At 41.2% G+C, this 22,410-nt stretch overlaps 1 protein-coding gene across 1 annotated transcript in view; it reads left to right on the top strand.

Moving 5' to 3' along the window:
• Positions 1-22,410, top strand: part of LOC149263628 (protein TORMOZ EMBRYO DEFECTIVE-like) — a 306,527-nt gene that overhangs the window by 266,675 nt on the left and 17,442 nt on the right. The window contains 1 exon segment of the mRNA XM_089426534.1: positions 12,753-12,871. Within this exon segment, the coding sequence (XP_089282660.1) occupies positions 12,753-12,871 (119 nt within the window).

The following is a 22,410-nucleotide window of genomic DNA, read 5'->3' on the forward strand; positions in this document are numbered from 1 at the left end:
TGTGATATCTGCAGCGGTATTTATTTTAATTTTTGTTGAAGTAATTTCACGAATAACTTATGATGAAATAAGTAGGAAAAGTAAATTAGTTGTTGCAGTGATAGAATTTTCACACAATCGTGTGCTCAAACCCTCGATCAGATGGTTTCCTTGGTGCTGTGTCCCCAAACACTACTAGGTACCTATCCAGAATATCCTGTATGTCAGGGTGTGGTGGCTTGGGCTGAACCCCAGCCTCAGAAATCCTCAACTCCTCCACCCACTCAATGTTGTCGTGCCTCAGGTCAGCCTCCATCCTGTGTGCTGAGATTGTCTGTGGAGGGTAAGAATGCATACGCTGAAGAATGACGAAGTTGCCATCCGACCCTGTAAACTCCATGTCCAACTTCCTCCAATTAGTAGTGACTCTACCAAGAGAATAGAGCCACTGGATACACATCACCACATTGGTGTCCGATACTTCCACCACAAAGAAATGATTCGTCATTGAATAGTTCCCCATGGTCACTGTCAACGCGGAAACATATCGTGTACATTGCATGGTCCTATCCCCCGACACAAGGATTGAGAACCCCTCAAACTCCTTGGTTATGATCCCTCTCCTCTGAACCATTTGTGCATTGATGAGTTTTGGGTGGCCCCACTGTCCACCAAAATTGAGACACACTGTCCTTGCATTGTGCCCTTGATCCTCAATGTAAAAACTTTAGGTACCCCACGTAAGGACGCAAGGACCCCTCTTGCTGGTGTGAAAGGGGCTCCTGCTGGTGGTGGTCCGTTCTCCACGCATGCCACACTGTCATCTTCACTTGCCTCCAACTCTACATCGTCCTCTTGGTTACTGTCAGAGAAGACCTCAATGTAGTGGGCCTTGCCCACTGTGCATCTATGCCCTAGTGCCCAAGTTTCCTGATAGGTGAAGCATAGCTTCCTCCTCCGGAGGTCTCTCTGGGTCTCCTCATCCAACTGTCCATGCCCTTGGTTGGCTCTCGGTGGTGGAGCCCTAGTGTCTCCTCCCCTCTGCTGGAGCCCTTGTTTGGGTGGTATTTGCGCTTTGGCCCTGGGTAGAGCATCCTGCAAGTCCCAAGCTCTCCCAACTGCGTCTTGCAAGGTGGTGGGACTGTTGGACCTCACCAATCCCCTCAGTGGCTTTGCTAGCCCCTCTACGAACATGAAAACCCTCCTGGCCTCTGATAGATCGGGTACCATCACTGACAATCTCAAAAACTTGGAGATGTAGGTCTCAACACTCCCCGTCTGCTTGAGCCTTGTCAACTCTCCAAAGTGCTCCTTTGGGTCTCTCCTCTCAAAATGCTCCAACACCCTCCTAGTGAAATCCTCATAGGCTGTAACTCCTGCATGCCCCATCATGGTTAGCCCATGGAACCACCAGTCATGGGCTTCCCCTTCTAAATGCAATGTGGCAATTTTAATTGCTCCCCCCTTCGTCATCTGATTGAGTTGGAAGTAGACATCCAACTTCTCAACCCATACTCTCGCTGAGCTCTTGGATGAGCCATCAAAAGTCGGGAGGAACAATCTCCCCATGGTGCATTGTAAATCAGTGCCATGGGTGTAGCCTCTTCCACCTTTTCCCTTGCTACTGTTGTTACCCTTCAACTGGAAGAAGTCCCCGAAGGTAATAACCTCTCTAAAATCGGGCCCATAGGACTGATACGCCACGAAATAGTCCCCCTTGGGCATCTCCTCTTGCCCTTGCGGCCCTCCAACATTGAATGCTAAAAATGTGGGGATAGTGGATCTGGGTGGTGTACTAGGAATGAGTGGTACGTTGGGGCCATGAGCTGTGTGGTGCTGCGAAGTGCCAGAGCCTTCACCCAATTGGAATTCCCCCTGAATTCCTTTGCCCTTGTTGTTGCTGCAAGTTTTCTGCCTCAATTTCTCAATACCCTTAGACAAATCCTGAATGACCTTCAAAAGGTGTTGGGCAAACTCCTCCTCTTTACTTCTTTTGTCTCTTTCATTATCCCCCATGTTTGGCCTCTTAACCTCCGGTTCAACTGTCACTGGATCAAGGGTAATCTACGACTGCCTTTCTCTGCTCTTCTATCTATTGGAAATACTGAGAGGGAAGGTGAATCCGTATTCCTTAGCAATTAGCACTTTTAAATCTTTTTAGAGCATTAGTTAATTTTCTATTATTATTATTAATGTTTATGCAATCATAACAGTAAATAAAGGAACACAGTAGGCACAAGAATTTTAGGTGGAAAACCCCCTCCGGGTCAAAAACCACCGAATGCTTTTCTAATAAATTCTTTAATATTTAGCCCCAACTGAAATAAAAGCAACAACTTCCTAGAATTCTAGAAAAGCATTCTTCTCCAGCTCCCATTGGAAGGATGCCCCAATGCCCTGGTTTCTTTAGTAATCAACTGAATGGATGCCCCAACATCCTAGCGAGCCATAACTCGCCCTAGCACCACCCTACCACCCTGAAGTGTTCACAGGCCCCAACCTGTAGGCAACTTCATACACTTGCCTAGCACCTTCCTGCCACCCTATAATGATTGAAATGAGACAAGAGTGTGGATTCCTATATCAGGGACAACGATCCACGATACAATATGATTTACAATGATTTTGACCGAACACCCAATCACACTATGATCTGCAACCCAACCATGACATCATCCCAACAGAGACTCCTATACCTCCCAATAATGCCTTTTCGACTCTAGGCAGATTGACTCTTTTACAACTTTACAATCATAACTCTTGGCCTTGACACTTCTTCACAATATACAGATGGCTGTCATGTCTTCAAAGGATGTCCCGCTGCAATGCTTCCTTTGATTTGATACTTCTGCTCTCGAATTCTTGCTTGAAGTTGTACCTGAATCTTCTTCTACCTACATGCAAAATTTTCCACGCGAAACTAATCCCAAAACAAAACAAAATACCCTTTAACTTACCTTTGCCTGTAAAACACATGTAATTGCATAATAATGAATAAATACAAATTAAAATCACAATGCGTACCTGAAGTGTGCTTGTCACTTTTGTTGTGGACTTGTTGCAACAGTAGACAAAGACTCCCACTCTTGATATAGTCCTGCACTCTATGCAAGACTATATCCAAAACTGACCTAAAGATATATACAATAAAAAATGATGACAAACCCTAGACTTGTGATGGACCAAGTTCTAAGTACAACAATAGAGACCATTCTATCAACTCTGATAAGACAAGTAACACGAACTTACAACATCATATAGATTTAGCAGACTTGGTGTAGCATCAAGAATATGTAGCTTCAAATGTGTAGTATCAAGAATAGGACATCCAAAATGTGGTATCAAAACTAATTGTGACATATAAAGACATAGAGATATAACGGAGACCCTGTATATGCTTACGTTTTCCTGTAAAAACATATATTAGAGATGATACTCATATTTCAAATGTAAACACTAATCATACATGCCTTGCTGTAGGAGAATTACCCTTGACTGTTGATGTGTGGTCCTTACTGCAATGATCCTTGAATGCATGCTTTTTCTTGCCTTCTAGGAGCTCGATATTGAATCTGTTGTATCTATGTAATTTCGGATCTCCAAGGTCTGAAATTTCGTCCTGTGGTAGCCCTCTGAGTCCTCTTTCCAAACCCACAGGTCTAATCAAGATTGGATTCTTCAAGAAAGAGTTATACCCAATCTCCCACGATGACCTGATTATAGACTGGTTCAGTAGAGCGAACTTGTACGAAGTGCCGTGTGTCATTGTTGCGACCATTGACCTTGAAAATGATACTCAACAAACTACGGTCCATGTTCTTTCTATGACTATTAACAAAATTTGAATCCAATGCTCAGAGAGAAAGTTATGACGATTTTCCCAACGTCCCCTGTTTGACATGGAACTCGGGAGCCTGCAAAAACCCTAACTTCCTCATCATATCTCCAAAAATATAGCGAACCAAGATCTGAAATTTGGTCACGAGGTTCATCAAGATTTCGGCTCAATTGGTTTTTAATTTCAGCTTCTGAAGCTTTGAAAAAAAAAGTTATAGAAAAAATGCTACGATGACCTATTTGAAGCCACAAAATCCCTACTAGAGCAGGATATGAGGGTCACTATTTATATGGATGTCTTGAGTTGAGAGGATCCTCAACAAGTGAACGTTGGAGGGATTTTAGGAGCAATTTTTTATTATTATTAATGATTGACTATTCAATGACCACAACCAATTATGAGCTTCATGCCACAACCCCATAGGGTTTAGCCCAGTAACTAGGGTTACTAACTTCAAACACGAATATCTCTCAAATTCTGAAGAATTACATGGAGTGCCATATATCAACGGAAACATCTCGACGAGTAGAATCCATATAGAAGATCCTTGACTCAGAATAGAGTAAGTGCTGAAATTTCTGAATCTAACACGCCAGAAATCCCCACTGCATTATCTGGTTTAATTTCTCCTACTTGTTTATTCCATTAGCAAGTTATTTATAAATATAAACACTGAAATAAACACAAATGCAACCTTAACTCATATACATATCAACAACTGAAATAACTGAGACAAACACACAAGGGACATCGTTATTTTTGGACAATTGTCCCTGGAAAAACCCAATGTGGAAAAACCGATGCAACATATATGATGGTTTCATTATTAAGCAGCTCATGAGTACAACTAGGGTGCTAGAAATGGCTCACCCAACAAAGATTGTTACACAACAGTAATACCTCTTCTCGGAGACAGATATTCAGCCTCTCAGTGTTGAAGTTTCTAAGTTTACATAGTTAGAAATCCTCCATGCACTTTATATGATTTATTCCTACCTACGTGTTATCTTCCTTAACAAGTTATTTACAATGTAAATACTGAAAATAAACACTAGTGCATGTGCAACATATTACAAATCAACAACTGAAAGAAACAAGAACAAACACACCACATGACACCATTGTTTTTGGACTAATGTCCCCAGAAAAACCCAATGTGGGAAAACTGGTGCAACTATCTGAGGGTTTTCTTATTAAGCAATATCAGAGTACAATTTGGGTGTTGAAAATGGCCTACCCAACAGAGAATTTCCTTTGCAGTAATACCTCTCGGTTTCTGACGAATCTACTGGCTGAAACCTTGGATAATCCTTCCAGCGACTACTCAACACCAATCTGCCCAAGAAACCCCAGCATCTGCCCAATCTGGATTGCGTCAGCCTCTCCTAGCCCAGCTCTGGCACTGCGTCAGCCTACCTTGGCCCGTGTCAGCCCCAGGAGGCCTTGCGTCAGCTCTCTGAGCCTCTGCATCAGCTACGCTGGCCCCTCTGGTGCTCTGCACAACACTTAGCTGCTTCTGCGTGGCCCTACGTGAGCACTGGCTGCTTCTGCGTCTCTCTCTCGAGCTTCTCTGCTGCTATCCCGACACTATCTCTGCCTCACTGTCTCTTTGTACTCAATGCCCCTTAGCTACTCTCCCAATCACTGATTTTATCTCTCTTAGCAAACCGCGCTCTAGAGAATAGAATGACTGATCACTCTGGTGTATTCTCCAAGTGACCCTCAAGCCTCCTCTTATACTTTTCTTGTTGACATCTCAATGGCCGAGATTAAGTCCCTAATCAACGGCTAAGATTAGATCTGGCTTGATCCATGTCTTTTGGACCATTCTAACACAGATTCATTGTAATGCACATTAATATTTTATTTTCCCTAAGTTTAGACTTAGGGACTCCATTAAAAATATCAATTATTTTAATATCTCCTGATCTGTTTAGAATCTGCCCAAACCCTTTTTGGGTATTGGAGATCTCATGTGCCCCAACCTCCCCACCAAATTTCGTGGCTAGAGCACATCCAATGCTACCCCAAATCAACACTCCCTCTTAGCGAGGACTGTGCTCTAGCAATACTCCTCACTGAGTATTACTTTGATCATCCGGCATCGGTACCTGTGCTGATGCTAGGCCTTCCTGCCCAACATCCTCTGCACTGTTGCATCCTGTGTTGCTACCCATGGTTCTGCCATTGCCACTGCTGCATCTGTACGACAACTCCTTCTGCATCCGTGCTACTGCTGTTGCTTTCTCCCAGCACTGCATCTGCACTACGCCTCCTCTCATCAAGCTGCATCGTGCTGCCCACTGCTACACTGCAACTCAGTTACTGAGAAAGTAACTGATCTCCCAAATGACCTCCCTAGTGGGCTAGAAACACTCACTGATGCTGAAGCTCCCTCTGTCGCTGACAAGTGCTCCCTCTCTTTGACTCCTGCGCTGCTGCAACAACTCCCTGCATCTTGCACCGTTGCACACCTCTCTGTGCCTTCTTTCACTGGTGCAACACTCCTGTGCCTCTCGCACTGCTGCAACTTGCTAGCTCTGTGCTGTCTCGGGACTCTTGCACTGTAGTTCTCTCTGCCGCTCCATCCACATCTGTCTCTACCTACTAAGCCAATCCCGCTACTCCTCATCGGGGCTCCCATAGCAATGTCTAATCCAAGAGGCTGGGTACCTCAAGGATCCTGACCCTCATCGCATGTAGTCCTCTTGACTATAGCTCGATGTCTCCCCACTTCCGCCCAAGTGGTGCGTGTGCACTCATGGGACAATCATTGTCTGTCAAAACTTCCTTCTTTGCCCGTGCTGGCGCTGCTTTGGTCTCGGAAGACTCTCCCTTATTCTTCTTCCTTGGACACTGGGTCGCATAATGACCCAACTCCCCATAGTGGAAGCACTTGATCTTGGAGAGATCTTTCTTCTTCCGCTTTTCCTGCTTTCCCTCAGATGCTAGGGCCACATCCTCCTCCTCCTGCTTGACCTTGATCCCTTTGCTGCTGCTACTTATCTTCGACTACCATCTGATCTCTTCCTGGCAGAGAGCTGCCCACATCTCGTCCCAAGGTGGGAGAGTCCCTCTACCCAGGATACTTTGGACAAATACTTCCCAATCTTCTGAGGCGGCATTCAGGGCTGTCCTCACCATAAGTTTCTTATCCGGTGTCGCTCCTATAGCAGTCAACTGGTCTCGGATCTCATTTAGTCCTCCGAAGAAGGTGTCAATCGATTGACCCTTTTTCATCTGATATGACCTCATCTGGTTCTTGAGCAGCATTCTTCTGTGCACAGAAGTATGCTGGTATAGCTTCTTGAGAGCCTCCCACATCTCAAATGTCATTTCCTTCTCAGCTATATGTGGTAGCACATGATCCTTGACCCCGTCAAGGATAATGCACTTGGCCCTCGCCATCGCCTCTTCGTACTTGTCATTATCATTGGGGTCGACTGGGACAGCTATTACCTTCAAGGCGAAGTTCTTGACACGATTCTTGTCAAGCACTGATAAGATTCTGACTTCCAGACTACGAAATTCGATGCTCTGTCCAGTCTATCTTGGTCTCTTACCCCATGTAGTGCCATGATGCTCCTCTACTTCCCTCCTGGAAGTTCTCTATTCGACTCCTCTGAGTCTCTACTTCCCATCTGGAAGTTCTCTTCTGGACTTCCTCTGAGTCCTGATTTCCCTCTTGGAAATCCTTCTGCTGCTTGTCGAGATGCCCAATACTCTGATCGACTTGTGCAGTTGCACTTCTGATCTGGGTTCCTCGGCTAGAAACCATCGATAACAACTCCTCTGGCCCTACTCTGTCAAGTACTTTTCTGACTACAATACCTCACCATCTCCACTCTGCAATATTCCTGCAACCTTCTAGACCCTAGCAACTACCTCTCTGTGAACTGTGTCAGCCCCTCTCTGCCTCACGCTGGCTCTACGTCACCCCATATGGGTTTGCGTTAGCCTTGGGACGCCCTGCGTAAGCCCTCTGGCCCTCTGCGTCAGCAACACTGGCCTTTCTAGGGCTCTGCGTAGCTCCTGACTTCCTCTGCATGGCCCTGGCTGGCTCTACGTCACACTCATTGCCTTCTGCGTTGCTAGAAACAACTTTTGTCACCTCGGTACAACTGTTTTCTGCTGCTATTGCTCCGCTCGGCTGATGTCTTTTAGTCCTCCTGTGATCTGCAATCACACTCCGATACCATGTTGAAGTTTCTAAGTTTACTTAGTTAGAAACCCTCCATGCACTTTATCTGATTTATTCCTACCTACTTGTTATCTTCCTTAACAAGTTATTTACAATGTAAATACTGAAAATAAACACTAGTGCATGCTCAACATATTACAGATCAAGAACTAAAAGAAACAAGAACAAACACACCACATGACACCATTATTTTTGGACTAATGTCCCCGGAAAAACCCAATGTGGGAAAATTGGTGTAGCTATCTGAGGGTTTTCTTATTAAGCAATATCAGAGTACAATCTGGGTGCCGAAACTGGCCTACCCAATAGATAATTTCCTTAGCAATAATACCTCTCGGTTTCTGACAAATCTACTGGCTGAAACCCCAGATTATCCTTTCGACAGCTACTCAGCACCAATCTTCCCTAGAAACCCCAGCGTCTGCCCAATCTAGATTGCGTTAGCCTCTCCTAGCCTAGCGCTGGCACTGCGTCAGCCTACCTTGGCCTGGGTCAGCCCCAGGAGGCCCTGCGTCAGCTACGTTGGCCCCTTTGGCACTCTGCGCAACACTTTGCTGCCTCTGCGTGGCCCTGCGTGAGCATTGGCTGCTCTTGCGTCTCTCTCTGTGGCTGCTCTGCTGCTATCTCAGCACTATCTCTGCCTCTTTGTCTCTCTGTACTCAATGCCCCTCAGCTGCTCTCCCGATCACTGATTCTATCTCTCTTATCAAACCTCGCTCTAGAGAATAGAATGACTGATCACTCTGGTGTATTCTCCAAGTAACCCTCAAGCCTCCTCTTATACTTTTCATGTTGACATCTCAACGACCGAGGTTAAGTCTCTAATCAACGGCTAAGATTAGATCTGCCTTGATCCATGTCTTGTGGACCATTCTAACATAGATTCATATTAATACACGTTAATATTTTAACTCCATTAAAAATATTAATTATTTTAATATCTCTTGATCTGTTTAGAATCTGCCCAAACCCTTTCTGGGTATTGGAGATATCATGTGCCCCAACCTCTCCACCAAATTTCGTGGCTAGAGCACATCCAATGCTACCCCAAATCAACACTCAACTCTAGTCTGCCCCACAAAAATCCTTTCGGCGCTTCCTCTTGGCCCTGCGTCAGCCCTGCTAGCTTCATCTCAGCTCCTGAAGCCTCTGCGTCAACCTCTTGACTCTCTGCGTCAGCTCTCTGGCCCTCTGCATCACCCACACTGACCCCTCAGCCTCTGTGCAGTCCCCAACTGCCTCTGCGTAGCTCTAGCTACCTCTACATCAACCTCTTTGGTCACTACGCTGACCCTCTGGCACTATCCCTGCCTCTCTGCTATGTACTCACTGCCCCTTGCTGCAACAAACCACTAGCTCAAATTTTCTCAGCAAGCCCCGCTCCAGAAAATTGAACTGACTGATCAATCTTAGTGTATCTCCAACTGACCCTCAAGCCTCCTCTTATACTTTTCTTGTTGAGTCTTCAATGGTCGAGATTAAGTCCCTAATCAATGACTAAGATTAGATTTGGCTTGACGCATGTCATTTAGAACATTCTCACCTAGTTATATATTAATACCCATTAATATTTTAATTTTCCTAAGTTTAGACTTAGGAACCCCATTAAAAATTTTAATTATTTTAATATCTCTCCAACCTAGTGGAATTTCCCCAAAGCATTTCTGAGTCTTGGAGATTTTATGTGTCTTAGCCTCTTTGCCAATTTTCATGGCTAGAGCACATCCGATGCTACCACAAATCAACAGTAAGTTGTCAAGTCAAAATGCCCATGCAAGATCAGGGTAGCCCCTGGTGTTGCTTGGGTTGACATCAATGACAACCACTGATCAACAATATCTCTGCCTCTGATAAGTCACGTTCTGCTGATCTTCTTGTGTCATAGACTGATAACTGCTTCCAGAAGTTGAGCCAAGACTATGAGCTCTGATACCACTTTAATATTCTCAAGGGGAGTTTACAATGATAAACATAGCAAACATAGCAAAAACACACACACAAATTTCACACCACATTAAACACCCAAAAAATGCCAAAATTTGCATTGCGCTGATCCATTTTATTAAGATAAATGCTGGGGTACAAGATAAGATCGGAATGCATACACCTGGGCTTGCCCAGGTGATGAAATCAGCTGCTTGAACACAAGTGTAGTTGTCCCCAACAAAGCTCTGCGTTGTCCCTCAAGAAACTGCATTGTTGGCTGAAGAAATGGCTACAAGGACCTCCTCCGGTGCTCAAAAAATTCTGGGAAATTTCTCTAGGCCTCTCCTCCAATAACCCACAAAACCCACGAAGGGTTTGGCCAAATGTTGACCTCGAAATTTCGGCCCAATTTCTCCTTGCTCCTCCAACTATTGGGTATTTCAACCCAACTGTAATTGAAATTGCTGATGGCCCTCAAAATGGCTCAGATATTCATCAAATTCCCTCCTAGAATCCCTCCACAAAACGCAACACCAAATTCCTCTTCCTGCTTATGTCCCATGTGTGGCACGAAATGGAACTGTGCAGGCCCACATAGTCTTTGCTGAACCAGCTCCACAAACATGCTGCAAAGGCTCCATGATCGATATGAAGATGATGGATACTCCCTCCTAGGGCTGGCACTCGAGGTCCACTGAAGCAAGGGTGAGATTCTCACTTGAAAATCTCTTGTGCTCAACAACACATGCAGACTTGGCTTCCAGCTCAAGCGTGCTAGTCAAGGTGAATGTTCAAATGATCAAGATGCCCAAAATTGAGTGCCTCCTCCTATTTTGTCATTGTGCCTCCAATTTTCCCATGTGGGGCCCACCCATCGATTTCCTCCATCTTTTCCCTCCAATAGTGCATATTTCCAAGAGGGGAGCGTATTCCCTTCTTGGTGTGGTCCCCACCAACCACCAACCATTCGATTTCCCCCCTCTTTCCTATGTTGGGCCCTTGGCTTAGCTCCAAAAATATCAAGTGGGGTCCCGCAACCCATTTTTCCTAAGTGAAAATCTAAACATGACAAAATTGGCAAAAATGGATATTTCCCCTTAGCAATATTGCTAAGTGGCAATATCACAGCTGAGCATTAATGTCGGGGAGAATACAATATATAGAGGCTTAATGAGGATGGGCTCAATTGCCCCTTTGGGGACCTCCTCAAATGAAAAGAAAGAGAGAGAGTTGAGACCCTCTTATTTTGATATTTTTATTGATATTCATGGCATTGGGTGTTGAATAGCGGCAATATTCTCTTTAATGTTAAAGCAATGTGAGGTTGTGTGATAAAGACAAGATTTGTTCACTAGAGGTGACTAAGTTGATAAGGTGGAGTTTTTGACTTTGGCAAAGGGAGCTCTCCATGTGGGTGCCTCTAGTGTAGACTAGAGGGGTTGTGAGGATCTATAGAGAGGCCAACTTGTCGTTTTGGTCGAGACTAGTGTCCTTGGAGGGTGGATTCTAAGTGTGGCTCAAATGGATGTGTGCCAAATGTGCAGGTTATAGAGCCAAATAACTCAAGAAAGTTGTTTTTGAATCTAAGTAATAGTGGAACACCCTAATGAAAGTGTAGCAACCAATGTTGCGAACATCGGAATCGTGATAAAATCAGCAAGGGTCTGGAGAACCAAAAAATCGTAAAAAGTCGGGAAAATATCGGTAAAAATCGGCAAACATTGGCAAAATTAAGATACCATCAAAATATCGGTGAAAATTGACAAACATCGGCTAGGCCAAAAAATAGTGATTTCGAGATAAAACCAGGATGTTATCGAGATGTTTGCAACACTGTAGCAACAATGGTCTCTGAGTTTGGTGGCGACCAACATTTTGTAAATGTCATCGTTGAGCATAATAAGTGTAAGTGACAAATTTTGCGAATACACAACCTGCCAAATGCTTCCCCCCTTGTATTCATTCGTCACATCCTTGAAATTATCCACAATCTAGTTGCAAAAACTACATTGAAATCTTTGTATTTGTAGAAATCTCCCTTTAGAAAAAATTCATAATATAAATTTAATTGTTTTGTTGGTTTTTCTTCTTATATCTACCAGTTGAGTTTTTCTATCAAACTCTACAGTATTTCATGACTGGCCAAGTTCTTGCAAGGCCTAGTAAACCTGTTGAAAATTGATGAGTTTGACCAAATCTTTGAGTAATGAATCAGCGGGGCTTGTTTTGGGCTGGAGTCAAGTTGATTTGAGGAGCAATATGTTTCCGCCTAGGTTCTATGACACAATGGTTTTCTAACTATGTTTATGCACTAATCTATTTTGGATTTTTTTTTATGCCAGTAGCATATTTCTTTATTTCAATTATTAGATCCTACTAACAATAATAGAGGATGAGGTGTCTTGGTCATGTCAGTACACATCATATTTTCTTTTTTAAGAGGATTGAATTATTTCGATAAGATGGTTTGTTTTGATTTATTTCCTTGGAAAGAAATCGCTAGGAAATTCTGGGGCACCTCCCCCCATGCCGAGGATGGTACACAGTGTAAATTGTGTAGTGTAGGCTTAATGCAACTAACCCCGTGGGAATTGAATTGGGTACCTGCACAGTGCACCAAATTATCGGCTTTCCCTTGGCAACAATGGCACCAACCAATTGAACTAACCCTCAGGGCTAGGATTTCTTTGCCTTTGCATGCACTTATATTAAATTTCTTTTCATGGATTCAAAGTTATTTTTTTCTGGATTCAATTTTTGTTCTTTGTAAATCACTCTACTGATAGATCCTTTGTGCTTTTGTTTCAGGTAAGAATTTGGGATACAGAGAGCAAATCCTGCATATGTGTGGCAGCAGGGCACATGGGTGCTGTAGGAGCTGTTGCCTTCTCAAAGAAAGCTAAGAACTTCTTTGTGAGTGTGAGCAGGTTAGTAGATATTGTCAATGCCTATTTTGTGTTGATTTTTAAAGTGCAATTAAGACACGCACAATTTTCTGCCAGGTAATTACTTCCAATAATACAATTTATATCTTTAGTACATTCCAGATCTTTAAGCAATTCCACTTCAGCAAATTTCAACCATAAATACAGTAGGGCAGAGGAAATCACAGTAAAACAATGATGCACAAGAGACACAAAATATTATCTTGGGGAAACCCAAACTATGGAAAAACCCAACAAATCTTTTCTTAGGAGAAATTGTCCAATTTAATCAAAAAGTACATTAGATTTTCTAGTCAAAATATCATCCAATTGACCATACCATATTCTAAGTCAAACCAAGTAAAAAAAAGAGTCAAACTTCTTCTCACAAGTCAAATCTAGTCAAAGAGGTCAAAATTCATCCTTCTGTTGCTCTTGGTCAACTGAGGTCAAAGGGGCCAAATTTTGGCCCTACTGCTCCATAGAAAGATTCGGTCAAACTGCCCAGTTTGACCTGCAGTCAAAGCTAGTCAAAACAGAAAAGTCAATGCCAGAATTTCTGTCCAAAAAATCAGTCAACCTTCAGTCAAAGATGCCAGAATATTTGCTCCAATAAACAGTCAAATATTCGGTCAAAGCAACCCAGAATAATGCCAAGTCAACGCTGGTCAAACAAAAGTAGAATAGGTCAAACTTCGCTAGTCAAAGTGTCTTCTTCCTCCATATGTGTGAACAAAAACCTTCTTGGGCAAGATGATACCAAATGAGGAGGATCAAATGTCAATATCAATGTTGCACGACTCGTACTCGTATAAGACTTGTCTGGCTATTGACTCGGCTACCCGTATAAGGCTCGGGAATGACTCGTATAAGACACAACAAAATATAGAAAAAACTTAAAAATAATATGATCTCCAAATTAAAAAAAAATATATGAATTTTGAGTGGGTCCATGGGTCTTATGCAGGTCCTATGTGGGTCACATGCGGGTCTTCACGGGTTCAATACGATTAGATGGGTTCTATGCGGGTTTGGACAAGTATGGGTTAGAAATTGCTGGTCCTATGCGAGCAATCCGTCTCACTATAGAACCCGTCAAGACCCGCAGGTACTCATGGGTCTTATAAGAGTCGTGCTACACTGGGCAATATATATGAGTCAAAACAAGTGGGTTTTGACCAAGTGTCAAATCCCTTCAAGATGTGGGGCCGACCTGTCATCTTGGAGTTGACTTGAACAGTGAAAATAATAATTATTTCCCTTTAACTTTGTTGACTTAAATATCTACCACAACTACACAATTTCAACACCCCCTCTTAGCTAGGGGGGTTTTTCTCCTCTTCAAGAAAAAATTTAAAAGAGCTCAACTATGTTGATGAATCCATCTATGATATGTGGAAAGCAATCCCACATCAGCATCATGCAAAGGATCTAGTTACTCACTTGTCACATATGCTTTGCAAGGGATCTAGTCATCCATAAGGCTTAAGCCAAATACCCTTTGGCTAGTCAGGTAAACCCCTAACACAACACTAGTCCTTGGATCACCAATCTAACAAGTCGATACTTGGAGTCATGTTAGATACCCCCTGATCCATGGTGAAACCCTAGTCCCATTCACCATTCCCACATGTTGTCACATGTCATCGAATGGTAAAAATACTTGCTCATTGCTATGAGGCACTCACTCAACCCACTAGCCAAGTAACCCTTGGCATTATGGTTAGGTGACCCCTAACCAGGGGAGCACTTAGGGCCTTGATGTTCACTGGGCCAATCTCCCCAACCATAAATCATGGTTTCCTGGTCAAACCCCATGTCTTAAGGGAGATCTCCCCAACCATATTACATGGTTTCCCAGTTAGTACTCATGACCTAAGGGAGATTATTCGCCCCCTTGATGCTACAACATCAACATTCCCTTCAAGGGAAACATTCTCAGTGACTTCAAACTTGTCCAATTTCATCCAATGAGAATGTCAGCAAACAACTCGACCATAGAAATACATAGGAGCCTCACCACTCCACGTTCTATGACCGGTCATCATGGTCGTCACCTGCAATTGATTAAACAATCCTGAAGCTACCTTGCTTCACAACTCGCAAAACTGTAATATACTCTGCTTCATATGTTGTTAACTTCTTGCTCATCATAGCAACCCTCAAGCTAAATCATCATTCTCAGCCCAATTTGAATCTGCGAATCCTTGTAGCTATACGAGACATATCTCAATCCATATCCAATTGTACCATGTCGGTACCCCAACACATGTGCCACATGCCTTAGCTCAACCATAAATTGACCAACTTGAATCCATTAATACGGTTGCTTTCTGGTCACCTTGACTGGGTGCTCCCTCTAACGCTGAAACAAATCTTGTTGAGATAATCCAGGCTGCTTCCTCTGCTACTTAGCGTCATCAGATTGGATACCATGGGAATGGCTATGGACTTGTTATCCATCACCCAAATGCTTGATCTTGTAAATCCACCTTGAAGTCATCACTGATTTTCCACAGATCTTGGTACAATGACATCCTTCAAACTTACTGGCCTGCTTGCTTTTGGAGCCCTTTTGGTCAGTACAATTTCTCCCTCTCGAACATGAATCACTTTTTAGATAATCCTCTTGCCACAAACTTTGCTTTGTTCTTCCAATGCTTTCGACTGTTGCCAAAGCTATGACTACCTTCACGATGTATGTACAATCCTCACTAGGAGGCCCATAGAAGAATGATTATAACCCAACAACGAAGCTAACAAATCAAAAACAATAATAATCAATGAAGACCTTATAGAGTACTTATCTTTTGAGGATTGTAGGGAATTGTCAACTCCCTCTTGCTCCTTGCCTACTTGCAGAAATTACTAAAATCTATTTGCAATCTTATCAACCTAGTAAAACATATCCTCGTCCTTATCATCAACTACTAATGCTTTTGTAGTGTCATTCTTGGATTTCTTCTAATGTGGATGCTCCTTATCATCATTGTTTGTAGTTGAGGCATGATGCTCGCCCTTCCTCTTCCTATACTCCTTCCCTTTTGGACACTTGTTTTTATAATGACTAAACTTGTGGCAACCGAAACATTGAATATCCCGCTTCTCTTGATGAGCTGGTTTTCTATTTGCATTCCTTTGAAACCTTTCAAAATTTCTCCTTCCTTTGCCATCTTTAGAGTGGGCTTCAAAAGCTTGAGAGTCACGATCTCGAGGTCTTGGAATCTTCCCCTTTGAGACAAGTCTAGATTCCTCTCAAGTACATGAGGTCCATAATGTTGAAGAATCTAGGGCATTCAGAAATTAGAGTGATTCTTCTTAACATGGTAACAATTTGTGAAGTATTTATACAATTAATCTTAACTTGATTTTCCATTCATTATTAGTGTGTGTGATTACTTCATCAAACTGCTACCAAAACAAAAGAGACAAGAACACAAAGTATTTGGCTTTCTGCCAAGGCCAAAACCTCTCGATCTTGGAGAGGAAAACCCATGCAAAATTCTTCTTATAGAGATTCCAATTGACGAATACCAAGACCATGACCCTTGACACATTTTTCCTCTCCAAGACCAAGACATCAATCCTCCGACTTGAACACTACTGGGATCATTATGATTGCTGCACCATTGAAGCCATCACTGTTGCATCACTGAGATCTTCTTTACTGCCTTTTCATCATGTCACTGAGATCTCTTGTCTTCATTGAGATCATGACCTTCAAGACTGGGATCATAATTGAGATAGGATCGTGGGATCATGCTGAGACTGTGATCTTCTCATCATGATGAGGCTGATCTTCCTTGTCATTGTTTCTTCTTATTATGCAGATGCTATGGTTCTGTTCCTTCTTGTTATGAAGAGACTGTTATACTGCTCCATCTCATTACACCGAAATTGTGATGGTCACTGAGATTAGGGCTGCGTCTTCACCTTTGCCAATACTGTAACCAAGTTTAGTATTGCATTTGAGATTTGCTGAGGATCTGCGAGGAGGTAGGAGCATAGATACACACATATATATGTTGAGACTATTAACAATGTTGTTGTAATAACACTGAGATGTGTATTAAGATTGCTAGGAAACAAATCTGTATACTGTGATCAAGACGGTAAGACTTCATGTCGAGATTGTCATGACTATGCCGAGAATATCTAGAATGCATGTCAATACTGTGTCTTCATCTGAAGTCCTCTCTGCTCCATCCATCCGAGATCTGCACCTACAATTCACAGGTATGTCGAGAATGAGATCTCTGCTCCATCCATCCGAGATTTGCACCTTCAATTCACAGGTATGTCAAAATGAGATTAGCCCGGGTTCTTCTGCTCCTTATACCCATCCGAGGTAGTAGTTAAACCCTAGATCTATCCCTCCTTTGATGCGGATCTCTGCTCCTTTAATCACCCGAAATTTCAGAGAGAAATGCGAGTTTTCCTTGTATATTTTGCGCTGACCCTAGGCGGGTATTTATAGTGGTTCATGCTCCTATTTTGAGCCGACGTTACCAAGTGAAACGTTGTGACTATTTCTTCTAGCCGACATGTCTTCCTTTTATCCATTTAATTTTATTTTGGAGCCGACATGATGGATTCCTTCTTGTTTTTGCTTGCAGACTTCTTGGAGGATTATGCTTGGTCTTTGGAGGGCTTCTACACATTTTGTAGACTAGAGTACATTACACATAGGCTCATAAAGAGCTTCTTAATACATGACATGACTCTTTGACATATAAATAAAATCCTAAAGACATCAAGAAGAAGTCTTTGACCTAATGACACTTCTTGCTCATGAAACCCATGTAGCAAGATATACAAAAAAAATTTATTCTCTTTATTACATCATTTACAAAGATCATGTCATTATGAAGACCGAACCTAGTTACACTTTCTTCAACACATAATTCCTCAAAACTTGGAATATCCTTTCTACCACAAATACTAGATGCAAACGAATCCCATAGAGTAAGGCAAACCGTTAAGCATTGTAGTCACAAGTTCTATATTGGAAGTAACTTCATCAATAACTTGAAGTTGATCTCTCAGTTGAGAGATCTTCATGAAATATGAAGCCATAATATCATCCTTTTTCATTTTAACATTAGGAAGTTCATCATTCAAACTCATTTCTTGACCAATATTGTTGATGGTATACAATCCAACTAGGGCATCATACATCTTCTTTGAAGAGTCCAAACCTGAAACATATGGAATCAAATGATCTCTGATAGATTCAACAATAATCCTCATGGTTGTGATTTCATTCTTCTTGTACCTTGCTTTTCCTTCATTATCTTGTGGTTCAATAACCTTTCCTTTCACATGTTCCAAAACATCATTCTCTACAAGAATAAGATCAATTCTTGTCTTCCATGCCCTGGATAGCATGTTGCATTTGTCCATCCATCAGAAGCAATACTAACCCCAAATGTTGGCCATGTTGATTTAATAGGCTCAAGCATTTTATCCACCTCCTTTTCCTTACTCAACAATGTAGTTCTAAGCCTCTCTGACCTAGGAGGCACATACCCCGATGGAGCCCCTTGAGTTAGAGCTCAGCACATCTCAATAAATAAAGGTGATTGTGCAATATTAAATGATATGAAGTTGAGATAGAAAAAGAAGGCAATGGTGATATCAATTTCTTCTCGCCTGTCTTGCTAAAATATCTTATCCATTGGACCAAGTTCCCTCCTTTTTCTTGCTTGACCTGCACCGCCACCGGAACTCCCAAATTGATAACTAGCACTGCTTCTCCTCAAGAATGGAAGGGGATCTTGATCCATGTTTTTCTTAGATGATGCATCCACCGTTGGTACACCGACATTGTCCTCTCTTTCTAATTCTTTCCTCTTAGACGCAGTCACTCCTAAATATGCTCCAATTCCACAAGATGGGAAGCCCAACAAATGTGCTTTCACACGAAAATAGGTGCTCTTGAATTGAGTGTTGCAAAAGTTGCATTTCCAAAGAACATTGCCTCCTCCCTTTAACTTGCTTCCTGGCCCTTGAACTCTTGAAACATACTTCGAGAAGGGATATTTACTTTTTTGAGCTTGTTTTGCTAAATTGATGTTTCTCTCAACATTTGAAGTTGTTGTTGCAACCCCACTTCCAACAGATGGAACACTAGCAGACCCTGGTGAAATTGAAAGAGGCAGGGGGAGGGGTGGGGGCATTTACCCATGGGGATATTCCTCCCCTTTTTTTCCCCTTCCCTGCTGCTCTTGACTGAGCTATGACTACTGTAAAAAACAAAAAAAAAAGCAAACAAAATGAAAGGCACACTGTTGTAGCAAAACTAGAAAAAAAAATGGAAGCGAAATTCGCATACCTGTAGTTTGATTCACCTCCAAAACATGCTTATCTCCTTTTTTGGTCACTCCCACAATCCCACAACTCCAAAATCACAATTGCAAATGAGGAAAAAGAATCCAATTCTGGCTTTTATCAAGCCCGCGGGTCCCTTTTTGCTAGATGTGTCTGAAAATCGCGATTCGTTGTGGGCGCGAATTGGACTCCCATGTGACATGAATCACGATTTCGGGACACTCTCTAGCCTCAAATCAGACACATGTCCCTTGAGAATTGTGTCTGCCATGTTTGATTCAGGACACGTGGGGAGGGAAGCGAATTCAGTGTCTTACTTTACCTCAATTATTTTGATTAATTAAGCCATTTCCCTATGTTAGACTTAGGAAAATTTAAAATTAATAAACTAGCTAATTAATTCTAATCAATACATTTTCTTTTGAAACATTTTCCGGGTATTGGAGAAAATGTGTTCCTTAGCTTCACAGACATAATCTGACACTAGAACACCTGTACGAGCTACACAAACTAATAGGTCAGTGGCAACATCTGCAGTGGATGACAATGACTATGTGTAAATCGCTCCTATTTCTAATTTCAACTCCAAATTTTGGAGAACTACAAATTCATGGTGCATTTTTTGTGGTTTAGTTCCATGCCATTGTCAACAACATCCTTGTATTAGGTAACAATCTTTTCCACTGTTTCTAGGCTTGCCCTGATGTCTCAACTGTCCCCACATCAATATGGTTTCCTCTTTCAACCTATGTTACCGGATCTGTTAGCCTTGGGTGCTAGATTCGTGGATCACTGGATCCGTCATCCTTGGGTGCTAGATTCGTGGATCCCCGGATCAGATCCGGATATAGATTCACTTGGATCCGCCTAGGAAACAATTTAAAAAGGTTTCCTCCACCATAACATGCATCCTGATATTCAAACTGCAATTCGTGCAATTTTGGGTTTTTTACAATACATTGAACCCACCATTGCGGGGCACCCTCGTTGGGTCCTGTCGGCGCCAATGGAACATATCAATATTGGACAAAAAGAGGGTTAAAACTCTGGTTCAGCACTATAACCCATACATCGTTGATTTCATGTTCATTTTATTAAACACATTCACAAGGAAAACATTTAGAACTATGCCCGTATCCTACACAAATTACTTTGTATGGGGATTAAACACAGAAATAATACTTAAGTCTTATAGAAATACAAAAATACTTCTTAGAAGGGTTTGGCGACTTGCGAGGGTCTAGGTGTGACGGAGCAACGTGTTGTATTCTGCTTAAGCAATATAATTAAACAAGATCCCGACATTTATGTTTTCTTTCCATCGCACCAGTCTAGGGTTCAAGTTCAGGCATAAGTTAGAAATACTATTGGTATCGAAAATCAGGGCTGACCATTCGTTGGAACGTGGGGACATTTGACGGAAAAAAAGAAATTAATGTTCTGGAGATTATTCACATACAAATGTGGATAGATGTGGGAACTCAATGTCTAGGAATAGTAAAGAATGGTGGTATTAATAACTATATAATTTATAACATATTAAAATGGTACTATAAATTTATAAATTTATAAAATTACATATATTAATTAAATTTTATATTTTAAAGTTACCTTTTATATTTTATATTTTAATTTCTAAATTAAAATGTTATAATTAATTAATTATATACATTACAAACTTGTGCATTGAAAAATTATAATTTAAAATTATTACAAACTTTGTCTTTTAAAAAATTAAAAATTAAAATTAAGTTCTATAGTTAATTTATAATTTAAATTATAAATTAAAATTAAATTCTATAGTTATATTATAATTTATATGTGGCATTAAATACAAATATTAAAATTAAATATATTAATTTATTGTATGATATATTTAAAATAGATATTAAATATCATATAAGTTATGCATTTACAATTTATAATTTTTTTGACTAGCTAATGTTTATCTTCAAAAGTAAGGAAACATATTAATGGCTCAAGACCTAGAGGCATGTTATAAGAGTGGAAGTCACCTTTATTACAAACCACACAAGTTATTTTCGGTGGCCAATTTTGTCTACACATAATGATGCAACTGCATGTTGAGGTCTTGAGATTGTATCAACAAAGCTTAAACTTGTGACGATGAATATTGTAGTGTTTTCCCTACTATGGAAAATATTTATATACTATATATACTTGCCATTTCCTTGTCGTATCTGGATCCTGGTTTATAAAAAATCTGGTGGATCCGTAACTGAATCGGAAGCGAACAAGGTTCATACTTCCTTGTTAACTACTCTAAACGACTTAGAATATAAAGATATCCATGAGGATACAAATATTATATATTAAATGTATGAATGAATGATGATACAAATGAGAGTGATGGGTCTGCTTATATACAATGTAGATGCCTCTTCATGGAGAGTCATGTCTCATTTAGACATGAGTCTTCAACCTAATTACTAATTAACTAATCAGTATTAATTATTATCATTTACATTATTTCCTATATATTTATTCATAACATTGCCTTTCTCCTCAAAAATCTTTGTCCTCAAAGCTTGTCGATGAAAAAGGCTTGATCTCCTTTTTGGTTTCGAATATCTTCTCGTCTCGGAACAGTCATCTTTGTCGATACAAGTTGATATGATCTTCTAAGTGACAAACAAAATTGTCGCACTGAAAAGGGATCAGACCATCCTAGATTAATCTTCTGTGGAATATTTTGATCACTAGAATTTTGTAACGACTTGTCATCATAGCACTGGATTGAGGTTACATCACTATTCTTTGGAACATCAATTTGTTGTTTCTGTTCTTTATTGTCCTGATACGTAGCTTGGTTGAGTTCTCTACTCTCATGATTCAAATGTCGATAAAGAACCTTTTTGGTTTGGCTTTCCCTTATTAGGTGTGTGGAAATTTTTTGATTTCCTTCTGGTACTATGGTTTTTGAGTTAGGTACATAATCTTCGTTTGGAATTTTCATCATTTGGATTGTAACATGTGAATGTGTTTTTCCTTCCACTAATTGATCCTCTTCTTGAGTTTTGCTATTGACTGGTTCAGTATTAATTCCCTTATCTTCAACCTGGACTGTTACGTCTGGAGACTTCGATACTTCTTGAGTAAGTTGCTCTAACTTGTCTTTAAGTGACGTCTTATCACATTTAAGCTTCTTTATTTGTGTAAGGAGGTTTTGGTTATGATTCCTTAGACGTAAA

This window comes from Pinus tabuliformis, chromosome 6 (assembly GCF_031772625.1).
Source record: "Pinus tabuliformis cultivar Carrire ecotype Pingquan chromosome 6, CPIR1, whole genome shotgun sequence".
NCBI lineage: Eukaryota > Viridiplantae > Streptophyta > Pinopsida > Pinales > Pinaceae > Pinus > Pinus tabuliformis.